The following is a 25,529-nucleotide window of genomic DNA, read 5'->3' on the forward strand; positions in this document are numbered from 1 at the left end:
GGCTCTTCAGACATTGCTCACTCTCTCATCCACTCAAAATGTCCCAAGTATTCACCATGGGTTTGGTTGCATGCTAGGCACAAAGGGCTCAGATACCATCAAGTGTGAAGGATGTTCTTGGGATTACAAATTTGTTAAGAAGAGAGGGTAATTGGTTTTATCTAGGGAAAAAGAGGTGGGGCTCACAGAAGGACCATTTGAGCTGGGTCTTGACGTATGCATAGGAGTTTAACAGTTAGAAGAGACTAGACTATTAAAGGCCCAGGTGTGATTTTGAGCGTAAATTAGGTTAAGGGGAGTGGGGAGGGAAAGGAAAGATGTACCTGGAGCTGTCTGAGCCGGTTTCAAAGGGATGAGGGATCAGAGCAAAATGAGAGCAGGGGTGGAACAGCGAGGATCTACTCTCTTCCCATTAAACCCCAAGGTCACTTTCTTCTCTTGCAGCTTTCTTATTCCCACTGCCAGAGCTCTGAGACCTTCTCCCAGGGACTGAATCTGTTTCTCCGGTCCCTCCCCCCATCACTCCTCAAAAGGTCTTATTCTGAGCCAGGAAAGACACCCAAGGTAGAGACCACCTTCCTTTGGCCTACCTACTTTTAAAAAATTTTTCTTTATACTATGATATAATTAATTTATCATGTGTTAGTTTCAGGTGTACTGCAAAGTGATTTAGTTATACATATATTCATTCTTTTTTCAGATTCCTTTCCCATATAGGTTATTAAAGAATATTGAGTAGAGTTCCCTGTGATATACAAGTCCTTGTTGATTACCTATTTTATATTAAGAGGTCAGTATATGTTAATTCCAAACTACTAATTTGTCCCTCCCTCCCCCACCCCCAACCTTTCCCCTTTGGTAACCATAAATTTGTTTTGGAAGACCGTGAGTCTGTTTTTGTTTTATAAGTAACTTCACTTGTATTATCTTTTTGGATTCCGCAGGTAAGTGATATCATGTGATATTTCTCTTTCTCGGACTCACCTCACTTGGTATGATAGTCTCCAGGCCCTCCATGTTGCTGCAGATGGCATTATTCCACCCTTTTTTATGAGTAACATTCCACTGGACATATAATATGTACCACATCTTTTGTATCCTTTCATCTGCTGCTGGGCATTTAGGTTACTTTCATGTCTTGCTTATTGTAAAGCATGCTGCAGTGAAGACTGGGTTCACTGAGCATCATCTGATCATCACCGCTTCTGAAAGGCCCCAGGGCCTGTGGGACATCTCCCTGAACACTCATTTCAAGTGAAAGACCAGTTGTCTTCTCTTCTACCCTCTTCTCCAAGAGGGCTGGACCCCCAGCAGGAAGGGGTGGCCCCCAGCAAGCCTGGGTCTCACCCTCTTTCTGGCTTACTGATGCCCTTTCCAGGTAAGGGCCTGGTGTGCTCCAACTGACAGGCATCAACAGGCAACTTCTTTTGCCAAAACTAAATAATAAAGTGGTATCCCCAGTGTGGGGGCTGCTGTGAAGTTTCCTTCCTTGGTAGGCTCTAAGGAATTTGAAAGAGAAGAAAGTAAGGGCAAGGATGGAACCAGGGAGAAAGAGGCACACACAGCTACTTGAAAAGGCCAAGTTTATTCCAGTGTTGTTGGGGAAAGGAGCACTCTACACATTAATTCTAAAAACTTGTCCATTTCCTTGGCTGAGGAGGCAAAGATTAGCTGGAGGCCATGCCAGATAACTCTACCAGCAGGAGTTGTGGGCAAGGGGAGAAGAGGCCACCACTCAGGCCTTCCCACCTTTCCCCTGGGACACCCGGGTCTCCGGCGGGGCCCGGTGGAACCACTCAAACCAGGAGCCATCATAGATGGCCACGTCAGGCTTGCCACAGAGGTAAGCGGCCAGGGCAATGTGGCAGGCGGTGACACCCTTCCGGCATGTGGCGATGAGGGGCTTTGCGAGGTCCACCTTCTTGGCCTCGAACATGGCACGGAGCTCTTCTGGGCTCTTTTCAAAGCCATCCTCTGTCAGGAAGTCCATGAAAGGCATGTTGACCGAGCCTCGGATGTGGCCTGAGTCCAGTCCTGGGCGAAGACAGAGGACAGGACAGGGTTAGGAGCAGCACAGGGGGTGGGGGTGAGTGAGCCTGGAGGTTGGAATCAACCATGGTTATGAGGATAGAGAGCTTTGCAAACAAAAAATAACGTCCTTGCCTTTCTCAGAGCTCAGTTTATTCTAGCCCTGGCTACATCCAATGCTCATGACCACCACCCACACCCCCCATCAAATCCACCTGATATAGATATGTTCTACCTGCTTGAGAGGAGAGGGAGGAGTCTCAGCTCTACCATCTACTAACCTTTACCTTAAGCAAATTGCTTCACCTCTCTGAACCTCAGTTTTCTCATCTGTCAAATGGGCTCAGTGTTACATTCCTATGTTATAGGGCTGTGCAGAAGAGCAAATGGGATGAGGAATGCAAATGCTATGGGGAGTACTAATTGCTAAGAACATTGGGTGAAGGGGAGACACAAACCACGCTCTCAGGGAGATTACAGTCTAGCAAGGAAGATAGAGGTTAAATACAGAACCACGATTCACTAAATATAACGTTGCCCTATTTTACAAATGAGTACACTGAGGCTTGGGAGAAGGCAATGGCACCCCACTCCAGTACTCTTGCCTGGAAAATCCCATGGACGGAGGAGCCTGGTGAGCTGCAGTCCATGAGGTTGCTAACAGTTGGACATGACTGAGCGATTTCACTTTCACTTTTCACTTTCATGCATTGGAGAAGGAAATGGCAACCCACTCCAGTGTTCTTGCCTGGAGAATCCCAGGGATGGGGGAGCCTGACGGGCTGCCGTCTATGGGGTCGCACAGAGGCGGACACGACTGAAGCGACTTAGCAGCAACACTGAGGCTTGACAAAATGAAAAGACTAGCCTGAGGCAACCCAGCGAGGTAAAGGCAGGGCCAGGATTGTGCCGAGTCCCCTGGTTTTCTTGTCAAGCCCACAGTGTGTAAAGAGCATGTGATCTATTATTTGGCGGAAGTTCAAATCCCAGCTCTGCCACTTACCGAGGGGTGACCTTAAGCAGAGGAGAGGCCGCACCTCTCTGAGCCTGTGTCCCCACGGGAAATGCGGGAGGGGCTGCTGTAAAGGGTGAAGCACCGGCTACGTCAACCCGCCCACCACCCCCAGTACTGCTGCCTCTCCATCACCTTCCCACCGACCCTGGGGGGCAGGCGAGAGTGGGGGCCCTGTGGTCCCTCGAGGACCTTCCTAGCAACCCTGAGAGGCTTTGACAGGAGCGGAATGGGGTTTTAGGCTAGCTCCAGGGTCCATTCCAGAAACTTCTCTACACCTAGTTAGGCCCCTCGGCCAAGTCTGGGCTTCAGAATAGCCATCATGTGGGGCAAATGGAACTGGGCCATGGCTGAGCTGGTGCCATGTGCAAGGCCAAGGCCAAGGTCCAGCCTCCACCATGGCCTTGGTCACTCCTCTTCCTCAAGTGCCCCACACCGTGGCAGACTGGAGTGTCCACTGGGAGTGGGGCCACTTTGTCTCCCAAAGCCCCTGCTTAACCCAGACTGTGGGGCAGGACCAGGTGGGCAGCAGTGTGAGAGAGAGTGTGCCCAGTGTAACCAGGGCACATCCTGGGGCAGTGTGAAGGCAGTTGTGCCCTGTATGTCTGAGGCTCAGTTTTCCACCTGGGAAATGGGGAGATAACCACACCTATCTCACAGGCTTGTGGGGGAAGTCAGCTTCAGCAGATAAAAGCCCTTAACAACCTGGGCACCCAAGAGGTGGGCAATCATGCCAAAAGTGTCCCATTCTCCTCACCTCAAGGCCAAAGAGAATTTGAAATGCACTGGCCCAGTCAAGAGCTCCTTTGATTGACTATAGATATCCTGACTTATTAAATTATAGTGATTTATGGGTTGAGTATTCTTGCCTGGGAAACTCCAAGGACAGAGGAGCCTGGAGGGCTACAGTAAATGGGGTTGCAGAGTCACGACTGAGCGACTAACGCTTTATTCCTGTTGTTATTTCATCCTTTTGTCTGGAAATTTTGACCTGAGATCTGATGTGAACTGACCCTACCAATGGGGAAAAATTGGTCTGTTGGCTTCAAGGGTGTTCTTTTCCAAGAAACCAACTTAAAATGTCTCAGGGAGCTCCCTGGTAGCCTAATGGTTAGGATTCTGGGCTTTACTTGCTGGGGCACTGGTCAGGGAACTTAAATCCCATGCAGGCACAAAAGAAAAAAAGGTTCAGTACCCAGGCAGTGGGCTGGATGAAGTACATTAAAAAAAAAACAGCATTTATTGAGTCCTGAATGCTGTTTTGTTTCTTTCCATCCATCCCTGATGAAACAGCTTTATTGTTTTTTTCTAATTACAGAAAAGGCACCTCTTCTGAGTAAAAAAGTGGTGGTAGTGGGTGTTCTATAGATTCTGGCCCCTCCCACCCTGGGCAAGCCTCAGGAGTTGGAGGCCCTCCCTTTCTGTCAACCAGGGCCTGTCCGAGGAAATTAAATGAGCAGAAACTGGCCGCCTGCGTAGGGGGAGGGCTGGGATGAACTTGGCTGGAGAATCTTGGAGACCAGCCAACTAGGGGAAAGGCACTTTGTACCCAGGGGCAAGGACTCCTGCTGTTCCTCCAGGCCCAGCATCAGCTGCAGGCTTGTGGCTCTCCTCTCCCCAGCCACCATGCCAAACCTCTGGCATCAGGTACCCAGACGGCTTATCGAAGAAATTTTCCTGTGTCCTCACATTACCATACAGATGGGCCTCCTGGCACTAACAGGGGGCTCAGGCTCAGAGAGGTGAGGTAACTTGCCCCATGACACACAGCACAGGTGTGATGTGCGCTCAGGTGTGTCCGACCTCAAAGCCTGTGTACTCTGACTACCCTGAGCCTTCCTAGAAAGAGCGGCTGAGGCAGATTGAGATGACCTCTCATGATGACCAGTTCAGAGGTCTGGGACTTGGTATTCCAACTTTGGCCAAGAAGATGGTAGTCGAGTCGGCAAGTTAGCATCCCGCAGGTCACTGATAGGTGTGGGCTTTCAAGGCCAGGAAAACCTGAGTAGCTCTTTCTTGCTTTCCTCCTAAAGACATCAAGGAACCCAGTGCAGGCAGCCCCCAGCCCTGCCTGCTGGGAGTCAACTTGGCACCCCCTACCCCTTCCTACCCCAGTCCACAGCCCTGGGAAGACACACAGGCAGAAGTCACAGGACCCCATGAAGCAATATGAAGCAACGCTTCAGAACTGTGACCACCCCATGCTTGTTGACACAGCAGTGGCCTTGGGAAATAACCCCACTTTGATCCTGTGACTGGGATCGAGTTTTGGCCTCAGTGTCTCGCTGCAGAAGTTTCTGCTTCCTTTCCCTACCTGCAAAGTGGGACCACTTGGAACCCCCATCTGCCTCCCCTGCTTGGCTGCTATAGTTGCCCAGGGTAGAATGTATATAAAGCGTCCTGCAAATAACAGTAAACATTAAGGGGTCAATATTCTCCCTCTTGATCCTCGTGGACCCCACTTCCAAGCAGAGGGGAGGAAAAGAGAATAAGGTTTATAAAGATACTGAGCTGGATCAACTCCCACCTCTGTTCTCTCCTTTTCCCTAAGGCTCCTCCTACAAGGTGAGCAATGGTGTTCAATAGGAGGGTTCAGAGGTGAAGGGAGAGACCTGAGAGACCTAGTATGTAAACTCAGGTCTGTCTGACTCTTACTTTTCTCCTCTTACAAACAGGACCAAAGGCACTGGGAACACCCAACTGAGGCCAGGTGGGAGGTTGCTTGCCTGAAATGGGCAGAAAGTGGCTGTGGGGTTTTTAAGGCCCTGCTTCCAGCTCCTCTTGGGGATTATTCCTTCCAGGGACACCCAGGGCCTGCCACCCATACTCCTTTGGGTGTTATATCTGGATGGCTGAGCCCACAGGGTGCCTCCCTGATCCCATGAGCTCAGCAGAGCCTTATGTGCCTAATGTCTTGTATAGGAGGCCAGCAAACCCTCTTAGGCTTTATAGACAGCCCCAGGCTTTGCAGTGTTCTTCATCCTTCTCAAAGTACCTTTCCAGCCATTGCTGTGTTTGATAAATACATAGTCAGTTGGGTAGGACTGGCATTACTCTTTTCACTTTATAAGGGAAGGCAGAGAGGCTGAGCAATGAACTGATTGAGGTCCCATTATAAAGGAGGAGTAGGATTCAAACTGGGGCCTGTGCTCCCTGGTCTCCAGATGGGATCTGGAGGGGAGAAGCTGGCTACAAGAGAGGAGCCAGGGACTTTAGAATCAGGGGCTTGCAGGAGGTCCTACCTGCAGCAGCTGGCTTTTCCCCACTCTGAGACTTACTTTCCTCATCTCTAAAATGGGAGAATGGAGGCCGAATCTGGCATCTCTACGCCCTCTGCTCATTTATTCTGTTTGCTTCAGGGCAAGCTGGGGGATAGCTAGAGAAACAATTTCACCTCTCCTCCCTGCAGCGGCATCTCAAGTGCCAAGGAGTGGAAGGTGCCTTGAACCAAGGCCAGGAGGGGGCTGCAGGAGCTGGTGCCAGGAGCTAAACAAACTTGAACCTTCAACTTCAGACCTTCATAGAGCAAGCCAGGCAGGAAAAACACAGTCCTGGAGAAAGCCACGGCAGGGAGGGCAGAGTCCTGTGTCTTCCTAGTTCTGCCTCCAACTACCCAAGTGGCCTTGACCCACCCCTTCCTCTGTGTACCACAGCCTCCCCTCTGACCAGAGAGGTGACCTTTCATACCCTGCAGTTCTAAGAATGTTGGAATGGCTTTCACAATGCTCTCCACAGAGGCACAGAAAGGAACAGACTTTTCAACAAGTTAGTCCAAATGTTGCACAGGAGGTGGATTCCACAGAGGTTTCCTGAGGACAGTGCTGCAGCCCACCCCCCCACCCGCCCCACGTAGCCATCCCGCACCCTGAGAGCAGTGAGGTCACTGGAGGTGTCCAGGAGAGGTGATGGCAAGACCTCTGTGGTCCTGTTAGGAGGTTCTAGAATGCATTTCTGAGACTCCCCTCACCCCAACTCCCACCAGTGTAGAACCCTCCCTCCTTGTCTACAGAAGGGGACTCATGAGCCATATCCTTGGAGATGCCTAGCGGAGGGGCTCCCTGCTGGCCTCGGGAGGTGAGGGTGGGGCAGGATGGTGGTGCATCCTGGTTTGAAAACTAGGCAGCACTGGGTTCAAATCTGGACTCTGCCACTGAATTGAGCAAGCAACCTAAGGAAGGCCAGGGTATCTGGGAGAGCTGGAGGAGGGAGGGGGTGCTGGGGAACAGCACTGTTCACGTTGCTAAGAATTTCTGAAGAATTTGAGGGGTCCTGAGGAGACTTCTGTACAGTGATGCTTGTGTGGCTCATGGACGCTATTGAGCATGTTGGGGAGCTAGTGAGTGGGCATGGATGCGGGTGGATATGTTGTCAGTTACCTCTACTGATACCACTCCACACAGATGCTCGGTTGTGCCTTAGCATGTGGCTACGGGAAGGCGTGTGTCTGTTCCTGTGCGTCACAGCTGGAAAACCCTTTAGGTTGGGCTCTCCCCTTTCATTTTACAGATGGAAAGACTGGGGCCCTCCTCGTGGCTGCTGAGGGCAAAACCCAGAGAGGGTCCCAGACATCCTACTCCCCATCTCTCCATGAGCATTGCTCCCCAGGGACCATCCCCCCCATGGGGACACCTACCTACTGCATCTGGCTCCGACTGTGTGCCCAGGTACCGCCCTTGGGCCCGTGAATCCACCAGCTGGAACCTCTTTGATTCGAGGTTCTCCAGCACCTGCTCGTAGGTCTTGAGCAGGGAGCGGTTCAGCGTGGCTTTGAAGATGGCTGGCTCTGGGCGTGAGGGCTCCGATGTCACCGGGTGGCCTTCCTTCAGCCAGTTCCGGAAGCCACCATTGAGCACGGACACGGTGCGGTGGCCAAACACACGGAACATCCACCAGACCCGCGGCGCATAGAAGCTGCCCAGGTCGTCACCATCGTACACCACCACATGCGTGTCGTTGCTGATGCCCAGGCTGCCCACGTAGTCGGCGAAGCCCGCCTCGCTGGGCAGCATCATCTCGTAAGGCGAGGCCTTGTCCCGACACTGCTCTATGTCAAAAAAGGAGGCGCCGGGCACATGGCGCTCCAGGTATTCCTTGCGGGCCTCGCGGGTGCCCGGCGAGTACCAGGACGCATCCAGCACCCGAAGGCCAGGGCCCAGCTTCCCAGCCCGGACGGACTCCGCCAGCCACTTGGTGGAGACCAGCGCCCGGTAGAGCACCTGCTGAACCATGGTGTCAGCTCTCCGTGTCACCTGGCGCGGGTGGGAACCAGGAAAGAGATCGGCGTGAGGACTGTTCGTGCAGTGGGCTAGGGCCTGGGAGGAGGAGCTTTTTCTCCACTGCACTCCCCAGGTGTGTCGTGTTTATGGCAACCCGGGAGGGTTGGGTTGTGCAGTGAATTAGGTTTGCAGATTCCTTAGGGAAAGCCTGGTTCCGCCGCTTCCTGCGCCCCCCGCCCGCGCAGAAGTGGGTGGAGCGAGAGGGCTGGGGATCGCGGAGCTGGCTGGTAGGGTGTCCGGCCCTAGAAGCTACTATACTCTCCCTCAGGATCCTCCAGGAGCAGCAAAAATATGTCCAAGATGGGAGGAGAATGCATCTTGGGCTTAGAGACCCCTTCCTGGGAGCGTAGGGGAGTGGGCACATGGGGAACTGTCCGCTGGAGGCCTGCAGCCGCCCTCACCCACGCCTCTCTCCTTGGACACCTTCCTGCAGTCTCTCAGCAACCTGGGGTCGCCCGCCTCCTGAATGCCCGCGTCCGGCCCAGCTCGGTGTCCTCTGCCCGAGTTGGGTCCAGGGTTCCCGGGGCACCCCCGCCCCGCTCTCGCCACCGGGACCCTCCCCAGGGTCGCAGGTGGTTTGGCCGGCGGCCCAATCCCGAGCGGCCCGGGCGCCTACCGCAGCCCCACCCCGCCGCACTCACTCGCCCTCGCCGCCGCCCTGGCGCTTGTCCCTGCCCGCTGGAGAAGTTGGCAGGTTCAAACCCGGAGCCCGCAACTCCCCGGCCGGCCTACACCATCGCGCGGCCACCCGCGGGGGGGATCGCGCGCCGCCCGCCACTCCATACGCCCCGGCCCCGCGCCGCGCCTGCCCCGGGCCTGTCCCCGGGCTCTCGGCGCCTCTAGAACCCGCGGGGACCCAGGAGGAAACCGGACGGCCGGAGGGGGGCGGCGCGGGGCGGGGCTCGGTGGCGCGGGCTTCCCCCCAAGGCCCGGCCAGTGGAAGGTGCCGGCAGCCGAGGCTCCCAGTGGCCGGGGCGGTGGGCTGTGCCGGAGTCTCCTCCCTTTGGCCCGCAGCAGGTTGGTGGCGGGAGGAGGGTACTGCTGAGGGCTCGGGGAGGGGGCTCTCTGCGCGAGGTCATGGACGAACCCGGAAGCCGGGAGCCCGCGACTCCGGTAACTGCTGCGGCGTGGCTCTTGCCTTTCTTTAGGGGGAGGCCGATCGTCGGGGTGCGCAGCGTGGGGCTCCCCCGAGGGGCCTGAGCAGAGCAAGGGGCCGTAGTCTAGGAGGGAAGACGCACCCCTTCCGTAGTCTAGGAGGGAAGCAGCACCCCTTCCGTAGTCCAGGAGGGAAGGACGGCAGTCCGCGGCCGCTGGGGGGCGGCCCACTAGGCGGAGTCGGGGTAAGTGGCAGGGGGAGGGGGTTGTCGCCTGGTGACAGGGAGGAGGACTATCAACTGACCCACAGGCTCCAGGAGGACGAACTGGCAAAGAACTTGCTGGAGTGAAGCGAAACTAACATTTGTCAAGGCCTGCTTGGTGAGGCACTTTACTGGGGACTCCTACAGCTGTCACTTACTTCCCATAACAACCCTGGGAGTAGGCCAGAAACTTCTTTAAAGACTTGGAAAAGAGTTGCCCAGGGGCTCGCGGTGACATTGAGGCCAGGCCATTTGTTAATCCTGGATCTGAAGCCCATGTGGCAGAGGCTGCTTTTGTTTACTTGCTCATCCCTGAAGTCACATATTTTTTTTTTAAACTGCCTTTGTCCTTAACCTATTTCATTATAAGTGTATATAATTTAATTTTTAATAATGGCTGTGTTTAACAACCAGTTGGCTTAATATCTGAAAATCTAACAACTGCTTCTTGCAAGCTATTGGGACACCCCTACCAGCCCCTACACAGTTTTTGTATATGCTATTATGTATGCTTGGAGTGCTTTTTTCATCCCCCTTGGAAAAAATTCTTTTTATGCTGAAACAATGATAGTCTCACGGAAAGTTGCAAAAATTCGTACTTTGATAAGCATTTACCCAGGGAATTCTCTGAGCTTTGTGCTTTGCAGTCAAGGGAGAGAGAGGGCCAGGAAGTACAAGACCAGGAAACCCTTGTAGAAGGTCGAGTCTGACTGAACCCTGCTATTCCAGGGCCCATCCCGGACGGCAGCCTGGCACTCACGCCTCCCCTAGCACAGCGTGCACCCGGGAGATGGGCCTGGGCCTGTTCTGTTTGTCTGGGGGTCCTTGACTCCCGGAGCAGCCCCACCTACAGCCATCCAGGCCTGCCCAAGCACCTTGGAACCTGGTCCACACCCTTCAGTTACACACGTGGCCTGCTCTCCCAAAACCTCCTCTACCTCCCACCGTCCTTGAGGGGAACTGCCAGTCCAGCATAGGGAGTGTGTGTGTGTGTGTGTCAGGATGACCTCAGACCTCTGAAGTCCCCATTCTAGACTTGCTGACGATGGATCAGAGGCCACCCATGAGAGTAACTTTGAAGAAATAATGGGATTTTTATGAAGCTGTCTTTAATGATTATTAAAACCAGCCATATGCAGGGCATTATGGTGGCACTTTGATGTTCACTGGGGCTTCCCTTCTGGCCCAGTCCGTAAAGAATCTGCCTGCAATGCAGGAGACCCGGGTTTGATCCCTGGGTCAGGAAGATCCCCTGGAGAAGGAAATGGCAACCCACTCCATTATTCTTGCCTGGAGAATTCCATGGACAGAGGAGCCTGATGGCTAAAGTCCATGGGGCCACAAAGAGTCAAACATGACTGAGTGACTAACACTTGATGTTCATTTTTTAATTTTCACCATTAAGAGGTGAAGATTGGAAGCTCAATTATAAGAAATGGAAATGGTTGTGGGTCCCTCATGCCCGCCCAGCACACACCTGGTTAAGACAGGCATGGGACTGGCACTGACTTTGGAGGGGCTCTGGCTCCCAAGTCAGCGTTCTTTCCACTCTAAATAGATCCCTGTGGAAAAAACCAAGGAGCCTCAAGAATGAGGAGTGGGGAGGGGCTGCTGTGGTTCACCATGGGGTCTTCAGGTAGTTCAGTTCAGTTCATTTCAGTCACTCAGTCATATCCAGGTAGTTCAGTTCAGTTCATTTCAGTCGCTTAGTCGTATCCGACTCTTTGCAACCCCGTGAACCCCAGCACGCCAGGCCTCCCTGTCCATCACCAATTTCTGGAGTTTACCCAAACTCATGTCCATTGAGTCAGTGATGCCATCTAACCATCTCATCCTCTGTCATCCTCTTCTCCTCCTGCCTTCAATCTTTCCCAACATCAGGGTCTTTTCAAATGAGTCAGCCCTTCACATCAGGTGGCCAAAATATTGTTGTTTCAGCTTCAACATCAGTCCTTCCACTGAACACCCAGGACTGATTTCCTTTAGGATGGACTGGTTGGATCTCCTTGCAGTCCCAGGGACTCTCACGAGTCTTCTCCAACACCAAGTAGAGGCCTGCTGCATCCCTCAACATAACCTAGTGCAATGTAACCCACAGGCACTGCGATCACCCCGTAGCCAAAGCCTCTGGCAGCCTCACCCTGAACATGTCAAATCAGCTTGGATTTTCCCTTCCTCCCACCTTCACATCTCAGGCTGAGTGAGTGTGCCCCTCTGCTCCCACTGAACTCTGGACTTTCTACACTTATGTTGTGTCTCTTTTCTTTCTTTTTGGCACCACTGGGTCTTGGTTGCTGCATGCAGGTTTCCTCCAGTTGCAGCAAGCGGGGGCTGCTCTTTGTTGTGCTCAGGCTTCTCACCGTGGTGACCTCTCTTGTTGCGGAGCACCATCTCTGGGGCATGCAGGCTTCAGCGGATGCAGCACTCAGGGTCAGGAGTGTGGCTCCGGGGCTCTGGAGCACAGGCTCAGTAGTTGCGGTGCACCGGCTTAGCTGCCCCGCAGCATGAGCATGTGGGTTTTCTCTAGACCTGGGATTGAACCCGTGTCCCCTGCATCAGCAGGCAGAGTCTTAACCACGGGACTACCAGGGAAGTCCTGCAATTACTTTCCTTGAGCAGGCCTGTGGCTGCCAACTCCCAGGGCCTGGTCACATGGGCAGCAGGGTTCCTAAAAGCCAGGCTGCACCGAGACTGAGGGAGAGACGGCGCCAGATATTACACTGTGGACACACTAGGCCCTGGTCCTCACTGACCTTCAGGCTGGGGAACTTTAGCCTCAGAAGTTACAACCCAATTGTAAACCTTGAGGCTGCCCCTAACCAGCTCTGTGACTAGGGCAAGGCATTTTTATCTCTAACCACCAGTGGTCTCATTCAGAAACAGGCAGCCCCACCTAGTGACTGCTGAAGGCTGTGTTGCTTAGTACATGGCCTGCAGGAGCACTCCACAAAATGCTCCATTCTCTATCCACCCCCTTCCCCTTGGTGGCAGGGCTGCTTGGCATGGATGCAAGGTTGCACCCTGCACTGGTGGGTACACAGCCAAGGCGGTGGGGGGGGCTTACCTGTAGCTCGAACTCCACTCACCCAGCCACGCACTCTGGTGGAGACTGTGCCTCTGCCTGGCAGAAGGGGCACCTTTCTCTAACCTGCCCAAAGGCACCTAGGGTGTCCACGCTTTGGAGCCTGGCCCTGGAAGGCTGTGAGCTGACTTGTCATGGTGGGCTGGTAAACTGCTATACTCAGAACTGCTGGCCTGCAAGGGAGAGAAGAGGGTGGGGAATGAGGCCCTAATCGCTGTTTCCAGAGAGGAAGAAAGTTAGCCGCTCAGTCGTGTCCAACTCTTTGTGATCCCATGGACTATAGCCCACCAGATTCCTCTGTCTATGGAATTCTCCAGACAAGCATATTGGAGTGGGTTGACATTTCCTTCTCCAGAGGATCTTCCCCAGGAGATTGAACCCCAGTCTCCTGTAATGCAGGCCAGGAAAGCCCCAAGAGCGGAAACTCAAAGAGTGAAATCAGACTTTGCTGAACTGCCTGGCAGTTGCTGTGAAGCCTGGCACCACTACCACTTCTTGGCTGTTGACCCTTGGTCTTTAGTGCACTTCTGTGAACTTCAGTGTCCTCTCCAGGAAACAATGAGAAGAATACAAACCTTCTTGAGGTTACTCATGTAACAAATAATTGAGAGCCTACCCTGTGTCCTGTAGTGTTGTAAGGTGTTGTGAGGATTAAAGCACACATAGGGATGAGATGGTTGGATGGCATCACCAACTCAATGGACATGAGTTTGAGCAAGCTCTGAGAGTTGGTGATGGACAGGGAAGCCTGGCGTGCTGGAGTCCATGGGGTTGTAGAGTCGGACATGACTGAGTAAACTGCACTGAAGGAGGATTAATTTACTAATTCCAGTTGCTAGTCCTCTGAGGCTGTTTTATATAAATGTTTGATGAATGGGTGAATTCCACCAAAGATTTTGGTTGATTGCAAGCAAAGCTGAGCTGCACCTTAGGGAGGGGCTAAGACTTTGCCCCTACTTGCCTTAAAGTGCCAGGCGCTTGCGTTCTAAGTCACTTCAGTCCTGTCCGACTCTTCGACCCTATGTATGGACTGTAGTCCACCAGGCTTCTCTGTCCATGGGATTCTGCAGGCAAGAGTACTGGAGTGGGCTGCCATGCTCTTCTCCAGGGGATCTTGCCAAACTAGGGATAGAACTCAAGTCTGTTATGTCTCCTGCATTGGCAGATGGGTTCTTCACCACTAGGGCCACCTGGGAAGCCAGCAGGGCCTTCTCCTAATTGGGCTGTCTCCCTATGCACCCCACCTCAAGCAGTGGTGAGAGCCATTGCCTTGCCCCTTCTAAGGGGTCATGGTCATTCTGGTAATTGCTTGGTGTATATACCCAGGCTTAGCAGGGCAAGGGAGGGGAGGCTCCGGTGATCTAAGTCTGTATCTTGGGTTTACCACCGCTGGTTTTCCGGGTTCCCTGGACTCTGCCCTCCCTAGGCTCCACTGAGCTCTCGGGCCCTGGACCCCGCCCTTGCCCCAGGGGCACAGACGTTTCCTGCCCCTGGGCCACTGGCCTCTTCCTTAATAACCTCCTGACCTCCTCCTTGTTGCCCAGGCCTGCAGCCCCAGTGTCGCCGCCGCCATGGCCTCGAAGCAGCTCTTCCGCGCGCTCGTGTCAGCACAGTGGGTGGCTGAGGCACTCCGGGCCCCACGGGCCGGGCAGCCCCTGCGGCTGCTCGATGCCTCGTGGTACCTGGCCAAGCTGGGCCGCGACGCGCGCCGCGAGTTCGAGGAGCGCCACATCCCGGGCGCCGCCTTCTTTGACATCGACCAGTGCAGCGACCGCACGTCGCCCTATGACCACATGCTGCCCAGCGCCGCACACTTCTCAGAGTACGCGGGCCGCCTGGGCGTGGGTGCCGCCACCCACGTGGTGGTCTACGACGCCAGCGATCAGGGCCTCTACGCGGCGCCGCGCGTCTGGTGGATGTTCCGCGTCTTCGGCCACCGCACGGTATCTCTGCTCGACGGTGGCCTCCGCAACTGGCTGCGCCAGGGCCTCCCGCTGAGCTCAGGCAAGAGCCGTCCAGAGCCCGCCGAGTTCCACGCAGTGCTGGACCCCGCCTACATCAAGACATACGAGGACATCAAGGAGAATCTTGAATCCCGACGCTTCCAGGTGGTGGATGCCCGTGCCGCCGGCCGCTTCCAGGGCACAGAGCCTGAGCCCCGAGACGGTAACCAATGAGCAAAGCGCCCAGGAAGTCCCTGCCTGAGCACTGCCCTCGCCTCACTCTTGCCTTAAAGGGTGGGGTGGTGGGGTGCCAGCTGAGATTCACCCCACAGCGCGGGTGAAGACCCAGTTTCTAGTCGTCTCACTGGGCTTTATTCTAAAGTGGAGGCAATAATATTTGCCCTGCCTCCACCCCCAAACTAGTTGGAAACCCAGAATGCCCTGTATAAGTGTGAGAATCCAAACAGCCCTCTCCCAGTACTGTGGATGGGGGTCACTGCCAAATGAGAGGAGAGGACAGGCCCAGTTGGGGGAAAGCCCTACATAGATGGTGCTTGATCAAGTCTACCACCATCTCTGAGGGTGATGGAGCCAGGAAAGAGGAGAGAGAAAGTGGAGAATGAAAGTCATCAGAGGGGCCAAAGGCTAGCAGAGACCAGGACAGAGGAGCCTCAAGTACAGAGAGAGATTGCTGCCCCAGATTGGAGCAGAAACTGAATAGAGGGTGGTTGCTGGCCTCGGCTGGGTCAGGGCCTCTCCCACATGGGCTGGGCTCCCCATGGAGTTCAACATCTGGCTGCTTCCTGAGATCTGAGGAGAGGCAGCCATTCTAAAGCTTCACATCCCCTTCTGTAAGGAGCAGGGTTGGGAAGGGGTCCCCACAAAGCAGGTGGATCAGTAACCACTTTGGTGTGAGCTTTTTAATGATCTCGCAAGAGCACTTCCCCGGTGGTTGTTGTTTAGCCGGTGAGTCGTGTCTAACTCTCTTGTGACCCCATGGACTGTAGCCCACCAGACTCCTCTGTCCCTGGGATTCTTCAGGCAAGAATATTGGAGGGGGTTTGCCATTTCCTTCTTTCCCTGGTGGTCCAGTGGTTAAAAATCTGCCTTCCAATGCAGGGCACATGGGTTCCACCTCTAATTGGGGAACTAAGATCCCACATGCTGCAGCGCAACTAAGCCTGAGCCACAACTAGAGAGCCTGTTCTCTTGCAACAAGAGAAGCCTGTGTGCTGCATGGAACACCCAGCACGGCCAAAAAAAAGATCCCGTGAGATGGGTGCTCTTCTCATACAGAAGGGGATGTGGAGCCTTAGAAGGGCCACCTTTTCCCAGATCTCAGGAGGCAGCCAGGCATTGAACTCCAGTGCAGTACCTTTAACTGCGCTGAACAGCCAGTAATCCCCCAGTTATTTCTCTCATGTCTGCTTTGAGGAGGGCGCAGGGAACTTGCCTCTTCCTCTGGGAAGCTCTCCCGGAATGCATCCCTCTACCCCTGAATCAGGGCTGGCTGGAGCTTCTGTTTCTACAGCAGCCTGGGCTCACCCTGTCCTAGCACTGTTAGGGTGATCTGAGGGCAAGGACCATGCTCCCGGTGCGTCCTGAAGACTAACCCAGCAGCTGGATGGTGTCCAGAGAGGTCCCGACACAGGGAACCCTGCAGAGCTGTGTAGACATGACTGTGGGAAACTGCTGATGGCCAAGCTTTTTTGAACCTAAGTTAGTGGCAGTTTGAGATGATTCAGCCTAATAGGAATACCACCTTGAACCTGTGGGACCCTTCAGCTTAGCCCCTGGGTGGAGGTGGGGGTGATGGAGCAATGTAGGGCAGCAAGCCAGAGCCAGACCTGGGTTCAGAGCTCTCCCCGGGTTGCACCAGCTGTGTGACACCTGGCAGGTCACCTGGTCTCTGAACTGCAGCTTCTGTGTGGTCAAGTCAGAGCAGAACATGGAGCTTAAAGGAGGGTTAAATGAGAGCAAGTGTGTTAAGCACTTAGCTCCGTGTTTGCACATACAGGATGCACTTGAGAAATGGGAAGTGGGATAATTAACATGTGCTTCCCTGGCTGTGGGTCTTTACAGAGGTGCTTAATGCTTACCTCCATGTGCTTGCTCATTCGTGAAATGGAAGATAAGGATCAACGCCCAGCCGGCCTGTTGTCAAGGTGAACGAGCTGATGTGTGTACAGGCTCCAGCTAAATCAGTGGAGAATATCAGTGTCCCCATTGTCCCCCGTCCACAGCCTGAGACCTGGCCTGCTTGATGCCCTCTGCCTGGGATGCTCTCAACTTCTACCACCCAGACCCTTCAACCTGGTTAAATCTTATTCTGCCTTCAGGGCTCACTCAGAGGAGCTTTCCTGCCCCTCCCCCTCCCAGGCAGTGGGTCCTGCCCCTCCCCCTCCCAGGCAGTGGGTCCTGCTTGGCAGCACAGGCTCTGGGGCCTCTCTGCTCTGACTAGCTTGGGCCAGTCTGTTCCATGTGCCTCTTTCTCCTCGTCTGTACAAAAAGGAGAAGAGTAATTGCTTTCCCATAGTATTAGAGCAAGGATTAAAGGTAGAAATACAACTGAGGGGCTCCTAGCACAAAGTAAACCCTCAGTAAGGTCAGCTACAGTGATTCCTGTCACTGTGTGTTACTGTTATTTACGATATGCAATATATCCCCATGCCACCCAAGAGGGCCTTTTAGTAACACCCATCATCCCTGGAGAAGGAAATGGCAACCCACTCCAGTATTCTTGCCTGGAGAATCCTATGGACAGAGAAGCCTGGTGGGCTACAGTCCATGGGGTTGCAGAGAGTTGGACGTGACTGAAGCTACTGAGCACACACGCAAAATAACGAGTATGCCAGCATGCATTTACCTAGAACTTCCTCTAATTGTCAGCACAGTCAGTCTTCAGGAAACCTGGGGCAGAGGTGCTTCTGTGGAGTCTGAGTCCTGGGTTCGGATTCCAGGCAGCAATTCACTAGATGCGTGACACTGGACAGTAGCAAACCTCAGCATGTCCTGTAAAACAGATTCCTGTAGACAGTGGCTGCCTGGGTTTCCTGCTTGTGCGGACTACCTGAGATGATGCTTAGAGAGGGTAGCGGCGTGGCTGCATGGAAGGTTCTCAGTCCTGCAGGGACCATTTCTACCGCCCTTGTGCAAACGTTTGTTCCCTGCCTCCTGCTCTCCTGTTGCAGGCATCGAGCCCGGCCACATCCCTGGCACCATCAACATCCCATTCACAGACTTCCTGACTGAGGACGGGCTGGAGAAGAGCCCCGAGGAGATCCGCCGCCTCTTCCAGGACAAGAAGGTGGACCTGTCCCTACCCCTGGTGGCCACGTGCGGTTCCGGCGTCACAGCCTGCCACGTGGCCCTGGGGGCCTACCTCTGTGGCAAGCCGGATGTACCCATCTACGACGGCTCCTGGGTGGAGTGGTACATGCGTGCCCAACCTGAGGACATCATCTCCAAGGGCCGGGGGAAGACCCACTGAGGCGTGGCAGGACACAGGAAGCTCGGGTGACACCCAGCCACCAGCAGTACCCGGCCTGGTGGTTCCAACTCTGCTCTGACCAGGATAGTGTTTCTTCCTACAACTCAGGTGGTACATGGGGCGACACCCCAGAGGCCAGGAACTCTGTGGACTTGTGGGCTCCCAGTGGAGGCAGCAGAGAAGGAGGCAGCGGGCACAGGGGGAGGGGAGCTGCCCTCGTGGTGCTGAACTGGAGCCCTACTTCCCTTCTGTTGAAGAAATAAAACAGTCAAGTGCTAAACCCTTCTGACTGCAGGGCTGCCTCTGCTCTCCTCCACTCCTGGGCTGACGGCTCCAACATGCCCAGCTCGGGAGCTCCATGGAGCCAGGGCGTCTTGAGGACCATGTCCCTTCTGCTTTCTGAGCGGTGCTGAGGCCCCAGAGGCCTTCCAGTCCTGAGACCGAATGTCTCCCTGACAGCTGTCTTCTACTTCTTTTGCTGCATGAATGAATGAATGTGTTAGGCACTCAGTAGTGTCTGACTCTCTGCAACCTCATGGACTGTAGCCTGCCAGGCTCCTCTATCCATGGAATTCCCCAGGCAAGAAAACTGGAGTGGGCAGCCATTGCCCTCTCCAGGGGATCTTTGCTGGGGTCTCCCATCTGGCTACTGGGTTATTTAAGGTGAATCTGCTGTGCTATGTCTGGAGTCCCACCCAAAGCCAGCCCCTCCCCATGGGTAAGTAATACATTTCATTTCAAGACAGGAGGCTGTACCACACCAAGGAGGCCCATTCTAGCCCATCCAGAATGTTTTGGAGAAGTGCAGAGTTTAGTCAAATTAAAGGGGAATCTAGTTCCAGACTCTGAGAGCCACCTTTGGAGCCTTGCCTTTGGGGCTACCTAGGGGTGGGCAATATGAGGAGCTTTGATCCTTTCCACTCAAGGGGAAAGAACCCTTATTCCCCAGGTTTCCCAAGGGGAAGCAATCTATTCTCCTCCCTCCATGTTTATTCTTTGGACAAGGATGGACATGGGTGTCAGAAGGCCCCAGGTACCCTCTGTCGGAACCTGGGTCACCCCTCCCTCAGGCATCTTCCAGCCCCTGAGGCATCTCTTGGTAGCAAAGGCCCAGGTGTCAGCCAGTACTGGGGGGACCTCCAGAAGGAAAAAAAAACTAGAAGGGGCAGTGACTTACCCAAGCTCACACGATAGACTCACAACACAGCTGGAACCAGATCCAGATTTTCTGACTCTGAATTTACTGGTTTTTTTTTTTCACCTCTGACTCTGAGTCATCTCTCTCAAGTCCACAGGGATGGTGGGGAACCAATGGGACAGAATCCTGGTTTTCTGAATAAAAGGTCTAAAGGAAGTCCCACCTCTCTGAGCCTCAACTTTCTTACCTATAAAATGGGAATAATATGTACTTTCGAAGAAGGGATTTCAGACAAGGACCTGGCCTAAAGCCCAGCCCTGAGCCCTATCTTCATGGCTCAGGCCTTCTCAACCTTGGGACAACTGACATTTGGGCTGGATAATCTTTCTTTGTAAGAGCATCCTGAGCATCAGAGGATGTTTAATGGTGTTTGTGGCCTCTACCCATGAGATGCCAGCAGCACCAACCAGTTGTGAGAAAAAGAAATGTCTCCAGATAAGGCCAAATGTCCCCAAAGAGGCAAAAATAAGCCCCTAGTTGAGCACCAGTGTCCCTTCTGCTTTCTGAGCAGTGCTGGGGCCCCAGAGGCCTTCCAGTCCTGAGACCAAATGTCTCCCTGGCAGCTGTCTTCTACTTCTTTTGCTGCATGAGTGAATGAATGTGTTAGGCACTCAGTAGTGTCTGACTCTCTGCAACCTCATGGACTGTAGCCTGCCAGGCTCCTCTATCCATGGAATTCTATCCAGTGCTGTAGAAGCAATGGCCATACTTGATGACAGCAGTCAGGACCAGTATAAACAGGGATCTCCGCATGGAGGGAACCGCCATCTCCCCATCATAAGCCCTTTCCCCTGGGGACTGAATTTAACAGTTTAGGGATCTTCCTTTCCAGCTGGTTTCAGACAAACGGCATTTTCTCCCTTAAAAATGTCCCTGCCTCTTCAAGGAGTTGGGTTTGTTGGCAAACACAAGTGAGGTCTGATCTGGCTTCCAGTTCCCCTGCCCCATGCAAGGCTGCCTGACTTTGGACACAAGGCTGAGCCCCTTTGAGCCTCAGTTTCTTCATCTTTTGTTGTTGCTGTTAAACTTTTATTTATTCATTTTTGGCTGTGCTGGGTCTTTATTGCTGCACATGTTTTCTCTAGTTGCGGTGCATGGGCTTCTCATCGCAGTGGCTTCTCTTCTTATGGAGCACAGGCTTTAGGGGTTGAAGCCTTCAGTAGTTGCAGCTCCTGGGTTCTAGAATGCAGGCTCAGTAGTTGTGGCACACTTCCCTGACTAGGGATCGAACTGGTGTCTCCTGCACTGGCAGGTAGATTCTTCGCCACCAAACCACCAGGGAAGCCCCCATCTTTTTCTTTTTAATTGTCTATTTATTTTTGTTGTGAACCACACATGGGATCCATTCTCCCACCAGGGATTGAACCTATGCCCCCTGCATGGGAATTGTGGAGTCTTCACCACTGGACCACCAGGGAAGTCCCAGTTTCTTCACTTTCAAAATGAGTGTAATCATACCTTCATTGAGTAACATAGGGATTCAATGAGAAAATCCATAGCAACTGCTTAGGTTGGCGGCAGGCACAGAGTCAATATCGAGTTATTTTGTAAAGGACTTTTACTTTATCAGCGTGTTGAGTGTCTCCTGTACTTCCAGCATTGGGGGAAGGGAACATGAGTATGAAAATTATGTTCCAGCCCTGGAAAAGCCTCTCAGCCAGGAAGGAGCAACTGGCCCAGGGTATATTTTTAGAGAGAAATGGTGAAATGATCTATTTTACAACAGACTCATTTCACAAGAGCCTTTTGATGAAGGTGAAAGAGGAGAGTGAAAACGCTGGCTTAAAACTCAACATTCAAAAACTTAAGATCATAGCATTTGGGCCCATCACTTCATGGCAAGTAGATGGAAAAACAATGGAAACAGTAACAGACTTTATTTTCTTGGGCTCCAAAATCACTGCAAACTGACTGCAGCCATGAAATTAAAAGACGCTTGCTCTTTGGAAGAAAAGCTATGATAAACCTAGACAAGGTGTTAAAAAGCAAAGACATCACTTTGCCAACAAAGGTCCATCTAGTCAAAGCTCTGATTTTTCCAGTAGTCATGTATGGATGTGAGAGTTGGACCATAAAGAAAGCTGAATGCTGAAGATTTGATGTTTACGACCTGTGGTGCTGGAGAAGACTCTTGAGGGTCTCTTGGACAGCGAGGAGATCAAACCAGTCAGTCCTAAAGAAAATCAACCCTGAATATTCACTGGAAGGACTGATGCTGAAACCAAAGCTCCAGTACTTTGGCCACCTGATGCGAAGAGCTAACTCATTGGAAAAGACCATTATGCTGGGAAAGATTGAAGGCAGGAGGAGAGGGGACAGCAGAGGATGAGATGATTAGATAGCATCACCAACTCGATGGACATGAATTTGAGCAAACTCCAGGAGACAGTGGAGGACAGAGAAGCTTGGCGTGCTTCAGTCCATGAAGTCACAGAATAAGACGTGACTTAACTATTGAACAACAACAAGTGGAAAGACAGGCTCAGGGATATTGAGTGATTTGCCTAAGGGCACACAGGTATTTTGAGAGAGGAGCCTAACGGGAGTTAGAATTCTCAGGGTAGGAGCCTCCCTGGTGGATTAGGAAAACCTGAGTTGGTTTTCCCAATTTCAGGATCAAGGGGAGAAGGGAGTAGAACTCGGTTTGGATACACATGTGGCAAGCTTGTGGAACGTAGCCAAGTATCTTGAGCCAGGCCCTGAGTTTTGAGCAAGGAGATTTGGTTAGGCTCCCACCCCCAACCCCAGACCCATCACCCTTCTCTCCCCCACCTCTGCCCACAAGCAAGGAACCCGCTAATCTGAGCTGGGGTTTTTTCCTCCTGGGAATGTTCTCCATGCATCTAGAAAAGTTCAGAGGCAACATTCTCGGGGGTGGGAGAAGGGAGATGGAGGCGTGTCTTTCTAGATTTCTCGGAGCTGCGGTTGGTTTAACTTTAGAGGAGTTGGCTAGGAAAGACCCAGGGCCTTCCTGAGCTCTGCCTTGCAAGTCTGAACTCCCAGAATAATTAACTGTTCCCTGCAGGGTCCCAGCCTTTGCCAGCACCCATCCTGCCTCGCCATGTGTGTTCCAGGAACTTGCAACATCGTACAGCAAGGATGATGAAAGTTTTGTCCACTTGGTAAATATTTGCTGAGCACCCCCCTCTGAGTCAGGGACAACTGGAAGTTTGCAAGCCTCATCTCACATGTGCACTGGATTTTGTCCACTCTCTGGCTTGTTGCCTGGAGGGATCATGGCACCAAGGAACCCCCACCCTGCACAGTGGGCTGAATAATGAAGTGATGTGTTGATTCAGTCCTGGCTCTGCTCGAGGCGCCAAAAGGTCTGCTTTCCAGACCCTTCCCAGTTGGGGCCTCAGTCATCTCATCTGGAAAATGGGAGCAAACTGCCCTGCTGCATACAGGGTGGATGTGATGTCAGATAAGGGAGCACTCCAAACGATCTAAGACATTTTCTACTGTAGGTCATTCCCTGTGTAAGAAGGATGGAGCTTTATTATCCTTAACGTATGGAGGATGAGTCATTTGGGAGGAGGTGAAATTTTCAGATTAACTGAAGCTTTATAATTTTTTTAACCAACTTTTATGGGAGTATAGTTGCTTTACAATGTTGTGTTTCTGCTGTACAGCAAGTGAATCAGCTGTATGTACACATGGTGGTGGTTTAGTCTCTAAGTCTTGTCTCACTTTTGCAACCCCATGAACTGTAGCCTGCCAGGCTCCTCTGTCCATGGGATTTCCCAGGCAAGAATACTGGAGTGGATTGCCAATTCCTTCTCCAATATGTGTCCCCTCTTTTTTGGATTTCCTTCCCATTAGGTCACCATGGAGTACTGAGTAGATTCCCCTGGATTATACAGTAGGTTCTCACTAGTTATCAATTTTACACATAGTATCAATAGTGTATATATGTCAATCCCAATTCATCCCACCCTTTCTCTCCCCCTTGGTGTCCACATGCTTGTTCTCTTCACCTGAAGCTTTATCATTTTAAGCACGCCAAAATTTAACAGGGGGTGGGACACAGTGTACTGAGGGTACCAGAACTCTCTGTGGCTTTGTTTCATCACTTTACTGTGAGCACTGTTTGCCCCTAAACTGAACGGCCCCCATTGCTGTGACTTTCCAGTCCTCAAGTCCTGCATCTCCTGATCGTCCTTGACCACTGTCAATCCTGGTTAATATCATGCTCTCCAGAGTCTCCATCTGCTTATAGGTGGGCCCAGTCTCCAGATGATGCCAACTATTCTAGGTCTTAAACCACTGGTGAACCAGGGCCTCCGGCAACTCACTGGCGTCCACTGCCTGCTCCTCTGTCCATGTCCCCTGTCTCAGCATGCATGGCCACCACGCAGGGGTCACCTGTGCCCAGACCTGCCTGACAGCCAGTTCTCCAGAGCTGGCCTCTCTTCCCCATAGCCAATCAACACCCAGGCCCATGATTTCCACCTCTGTTCTCACTGCCTTGGTGCAGGTCACAACCCCCACCCCCATGCCAAAGACACACAGATACAACCTGTGCAGTCATTAATTCCAGCACACACCTTCAGGAACAAGCCTTGTACTGGGATCTGGGGCATGGAGGATAAAGACATAAGGGGAACTGGCCTAGTGGAGAAGAGCAGACAGGCGGTGATGGGTGTGGCGAGGAGGATCTAAGAGATGAAACAACAGGAGAGGGTGGAACAGATGGCTCTGGGTCTGAGGCTGGTCTGCACAGGCCAGCAGCCCCTTTCTGAATCCCCTGGCCCGTGCGTCCTCACTCCATGTGGAACAACAATTGGGGATGGGGTTCGGAGCCCAGCCTCCGGAGGCATCTGGACCTCCAGCTCACTGGCTGAGTGTGCTTTGATTTCCTCATCTGTCATGGAATAATCCAGTACCCACCTCACAGGATCAGATTCATACAAGCAGTGAGAACAGAGCCTGCACAGTGAGCCCGACATCCATGCCTTATGAATTACTGATATTCTGTCCTACTCAGGTCACTCCTGCCGCCTTTTAAGTGCCTGGATGCCCTTGAGGGTAGCATATCTTATTCATGGTTCTCTTCCTGGCCCCAGCACAGTGACATAGCCAGGGCTTAATGAGCATCTGATGTGTATATAAATATCCTGGCAGGGCTAAGAAAGACCCTAAAAAACCTTCCTTGGGACTTTCCTGGTGGTCCATTGGCTAAGACTCCAAGCTCCCAATTCAGGGGGCTTGGGTTCAATCCCTGGTTCGGGAACTAGATCCAGCATGCACAGCTAAGCGTTCACATGCCATGGCGAAAGGTCCTGCAAGCTGCAATGAAAGTGGAAGAGCCCGAGTGTGGCAGCTAAACCCACTGCAACCAAATAAATACTAAATAAAATAGACATTTAAAAATCCCTCCTCTTTACTAAGCACTTTCCATATCCAGGGACAATGCTAAGTATGTTGTACCCACTTAATCCAACAACCTCTTGATGAAAGTGAAAGTGGAGAGTGAAAATGTTGGCTTAAAGCTCAACATTCAGAAAATGAAGATCATGGCATCCAGTCCCATCACTTCATGGGAAATAGATGGGGAAACAGTGGAAACAGTGTCAGACTTTATTTTGGGGGCTCCAAAATCACTGCAGATGGTGACTGCAGCCATGAAATTAAAAGATGCTTACTCCTTGGAAGAAAAGTTATGACCAACCTAGATAGCATATTCAAAAGCAGAGACATTACTTTGGCGACTAAGGTCCGTCTAGTCAAGGCTATGGTTTTTCCAGTGGTCATGTATGGATGTGAGAGTTGGACTGTGAAGAAGGCTGAGCGCCGAAGAATTGATGCTTTTGAACTGTGGTGTTGGAGAAGACTCTTGAGAGTCCCTTGGACTGCAGGGAGATCCAACCAGTCCATTCTGAAGGAGATCAGCCCTAGGATTTCTTTGGAAGGACTGATGCTAAAGCTGAAACTCCAGTACTTTGGCCACCTCATGAGAAGAGTTGACTCATTGGAAAAGACTCTGATGCTGGGAGGGATTGGGGGCAGGAGGAGAAGGGGATGACAGAGGATGAGATGGCTGGATGGCATCACGGACTCGATGGACGTGAGTCTGAATGAACTCTGGGAGTTGTTGATGGACAGGGAGGCCTGGCGTGCTGCGATTCATGGGGTCGCAAAG

General features: G+C 52.6%; 2 protein-coding genes across 6 annotated transcripts; one reads left to right on the forward strand and one right to left on the reverse strand.

The window, feature by feature from the left end:
* Nucleotides 1-1,591: 1,591 nt before the first annotated feature.
* Nucleotides 1,592-9,023, reverse strand: TST (thiosulfate sulfurtransferase). The gene is made up of 3 exons (XM_068970278.1): nt 8,958-9,023; nt 7,674-8,289; nt 1,592-2,034 (listed from the first exon to the last, which is right to left on the reverse strand). The coding sequence occupies exons 2-3, from the start codon at nt 8,266-8,268 to the stop codon at nt 1,736-1,738; spliced, it is 894 nt and encodes a 297-aa protein (XP_068826379.1). The 5' UTR covers nt 8,269-8,289; nt 8,958-9,023; the 3' UTR covers nt 1,592-1,735.
* Nucleotides 9,024-9,265: 242 nt separating this feature from the next.
* On the forward strand, nt 9,266-19,499 carry MPST (mercaptopyruvate sulfurtransferase). 5 transcript variants are annotated; one of them, XM_068970279.1, is made up of 4 exons: nt 9,343-9,429; nt 14,301-14,922; nt 17,083-17,085; nt 17,891-19,499. In XM_068970279.1, exons 1-4 carry the CDS (start codon nt 9,394-9,396, stop codon nt 18,187-18,189), a joined length of 960 nt encoding a protein of 319 aa, XP_068826380.1. In that variant the 5' UTR covers nt 9,343-9,393; the 3' UTR covers nt 18,190-19,499. The 5 variants fall into 5 exon arrangements, with proteins under 5 accessions (XP_068826382.1, XP_068826384.1, XP_068826380.1 ...); XM_068970281.1 differs by lacking the exons at nt 9,343-9,429; nt 17,083-17,085 and adding an exon at nt 9,266-9,333; XM_068970283.1 differs by lacking the exon at nt 17,083-17,085 and having other exon boundaries at nt 9,340-9,429.
* Nucleotides 19,500-25,529: the final 6,030 nt, after the last annotated feature.

Source organism: Capricornis sumatraensis, chromosome 4 (genome assembly GCF_032405125.1).
Source record: "Capricornis sumatraensis isolate serow.1 chromosome 4, serow.2, whole genome shotgun sequence".
In the NCBI taxonomy this organism is placed as follows: domain Eukaryota; kingdom Metazoa; phylum Chordata; class Mammalia; order Artiodactyla; family Bovidae; genus Capricornis; species Capricornis sumatraensis.

What these genes read in the sequence shown, in the direction of transcription:
- TST (XM_068970278.1), bottom strand. Translation starts at nt 8,268, where the DNA reads ATGGTTCAGCAGGTGCTCTACCGGGCGCTGGTCTCCACCAAGTGGCTG. An exon ending in GTCGGAGCCAGATGCAGTAG is followed by an intron (nt 2,035 to 7,673) that starts GTAGGTGTCCCC and finishes GTCTTCGCCCAG; the next exon opens with GACTGGACTCAGGCCACATC.
- MPST (XM_068970279.1), top strand. Translation starts at nt 9,394, where the DNA reads ATGGACGAACCCGGAAGCCGGGAGCCCGCGACTCCG. An exon ending in GCCGGGAGCCCGCGACTCCG is followed by an intron (nt 9,430 to 14,300) that starts GTAACTGCTGCG and finishes CTTGTTGCCCAG; the next exon opens with GCCTGCAGCCCCAGTGTCGC.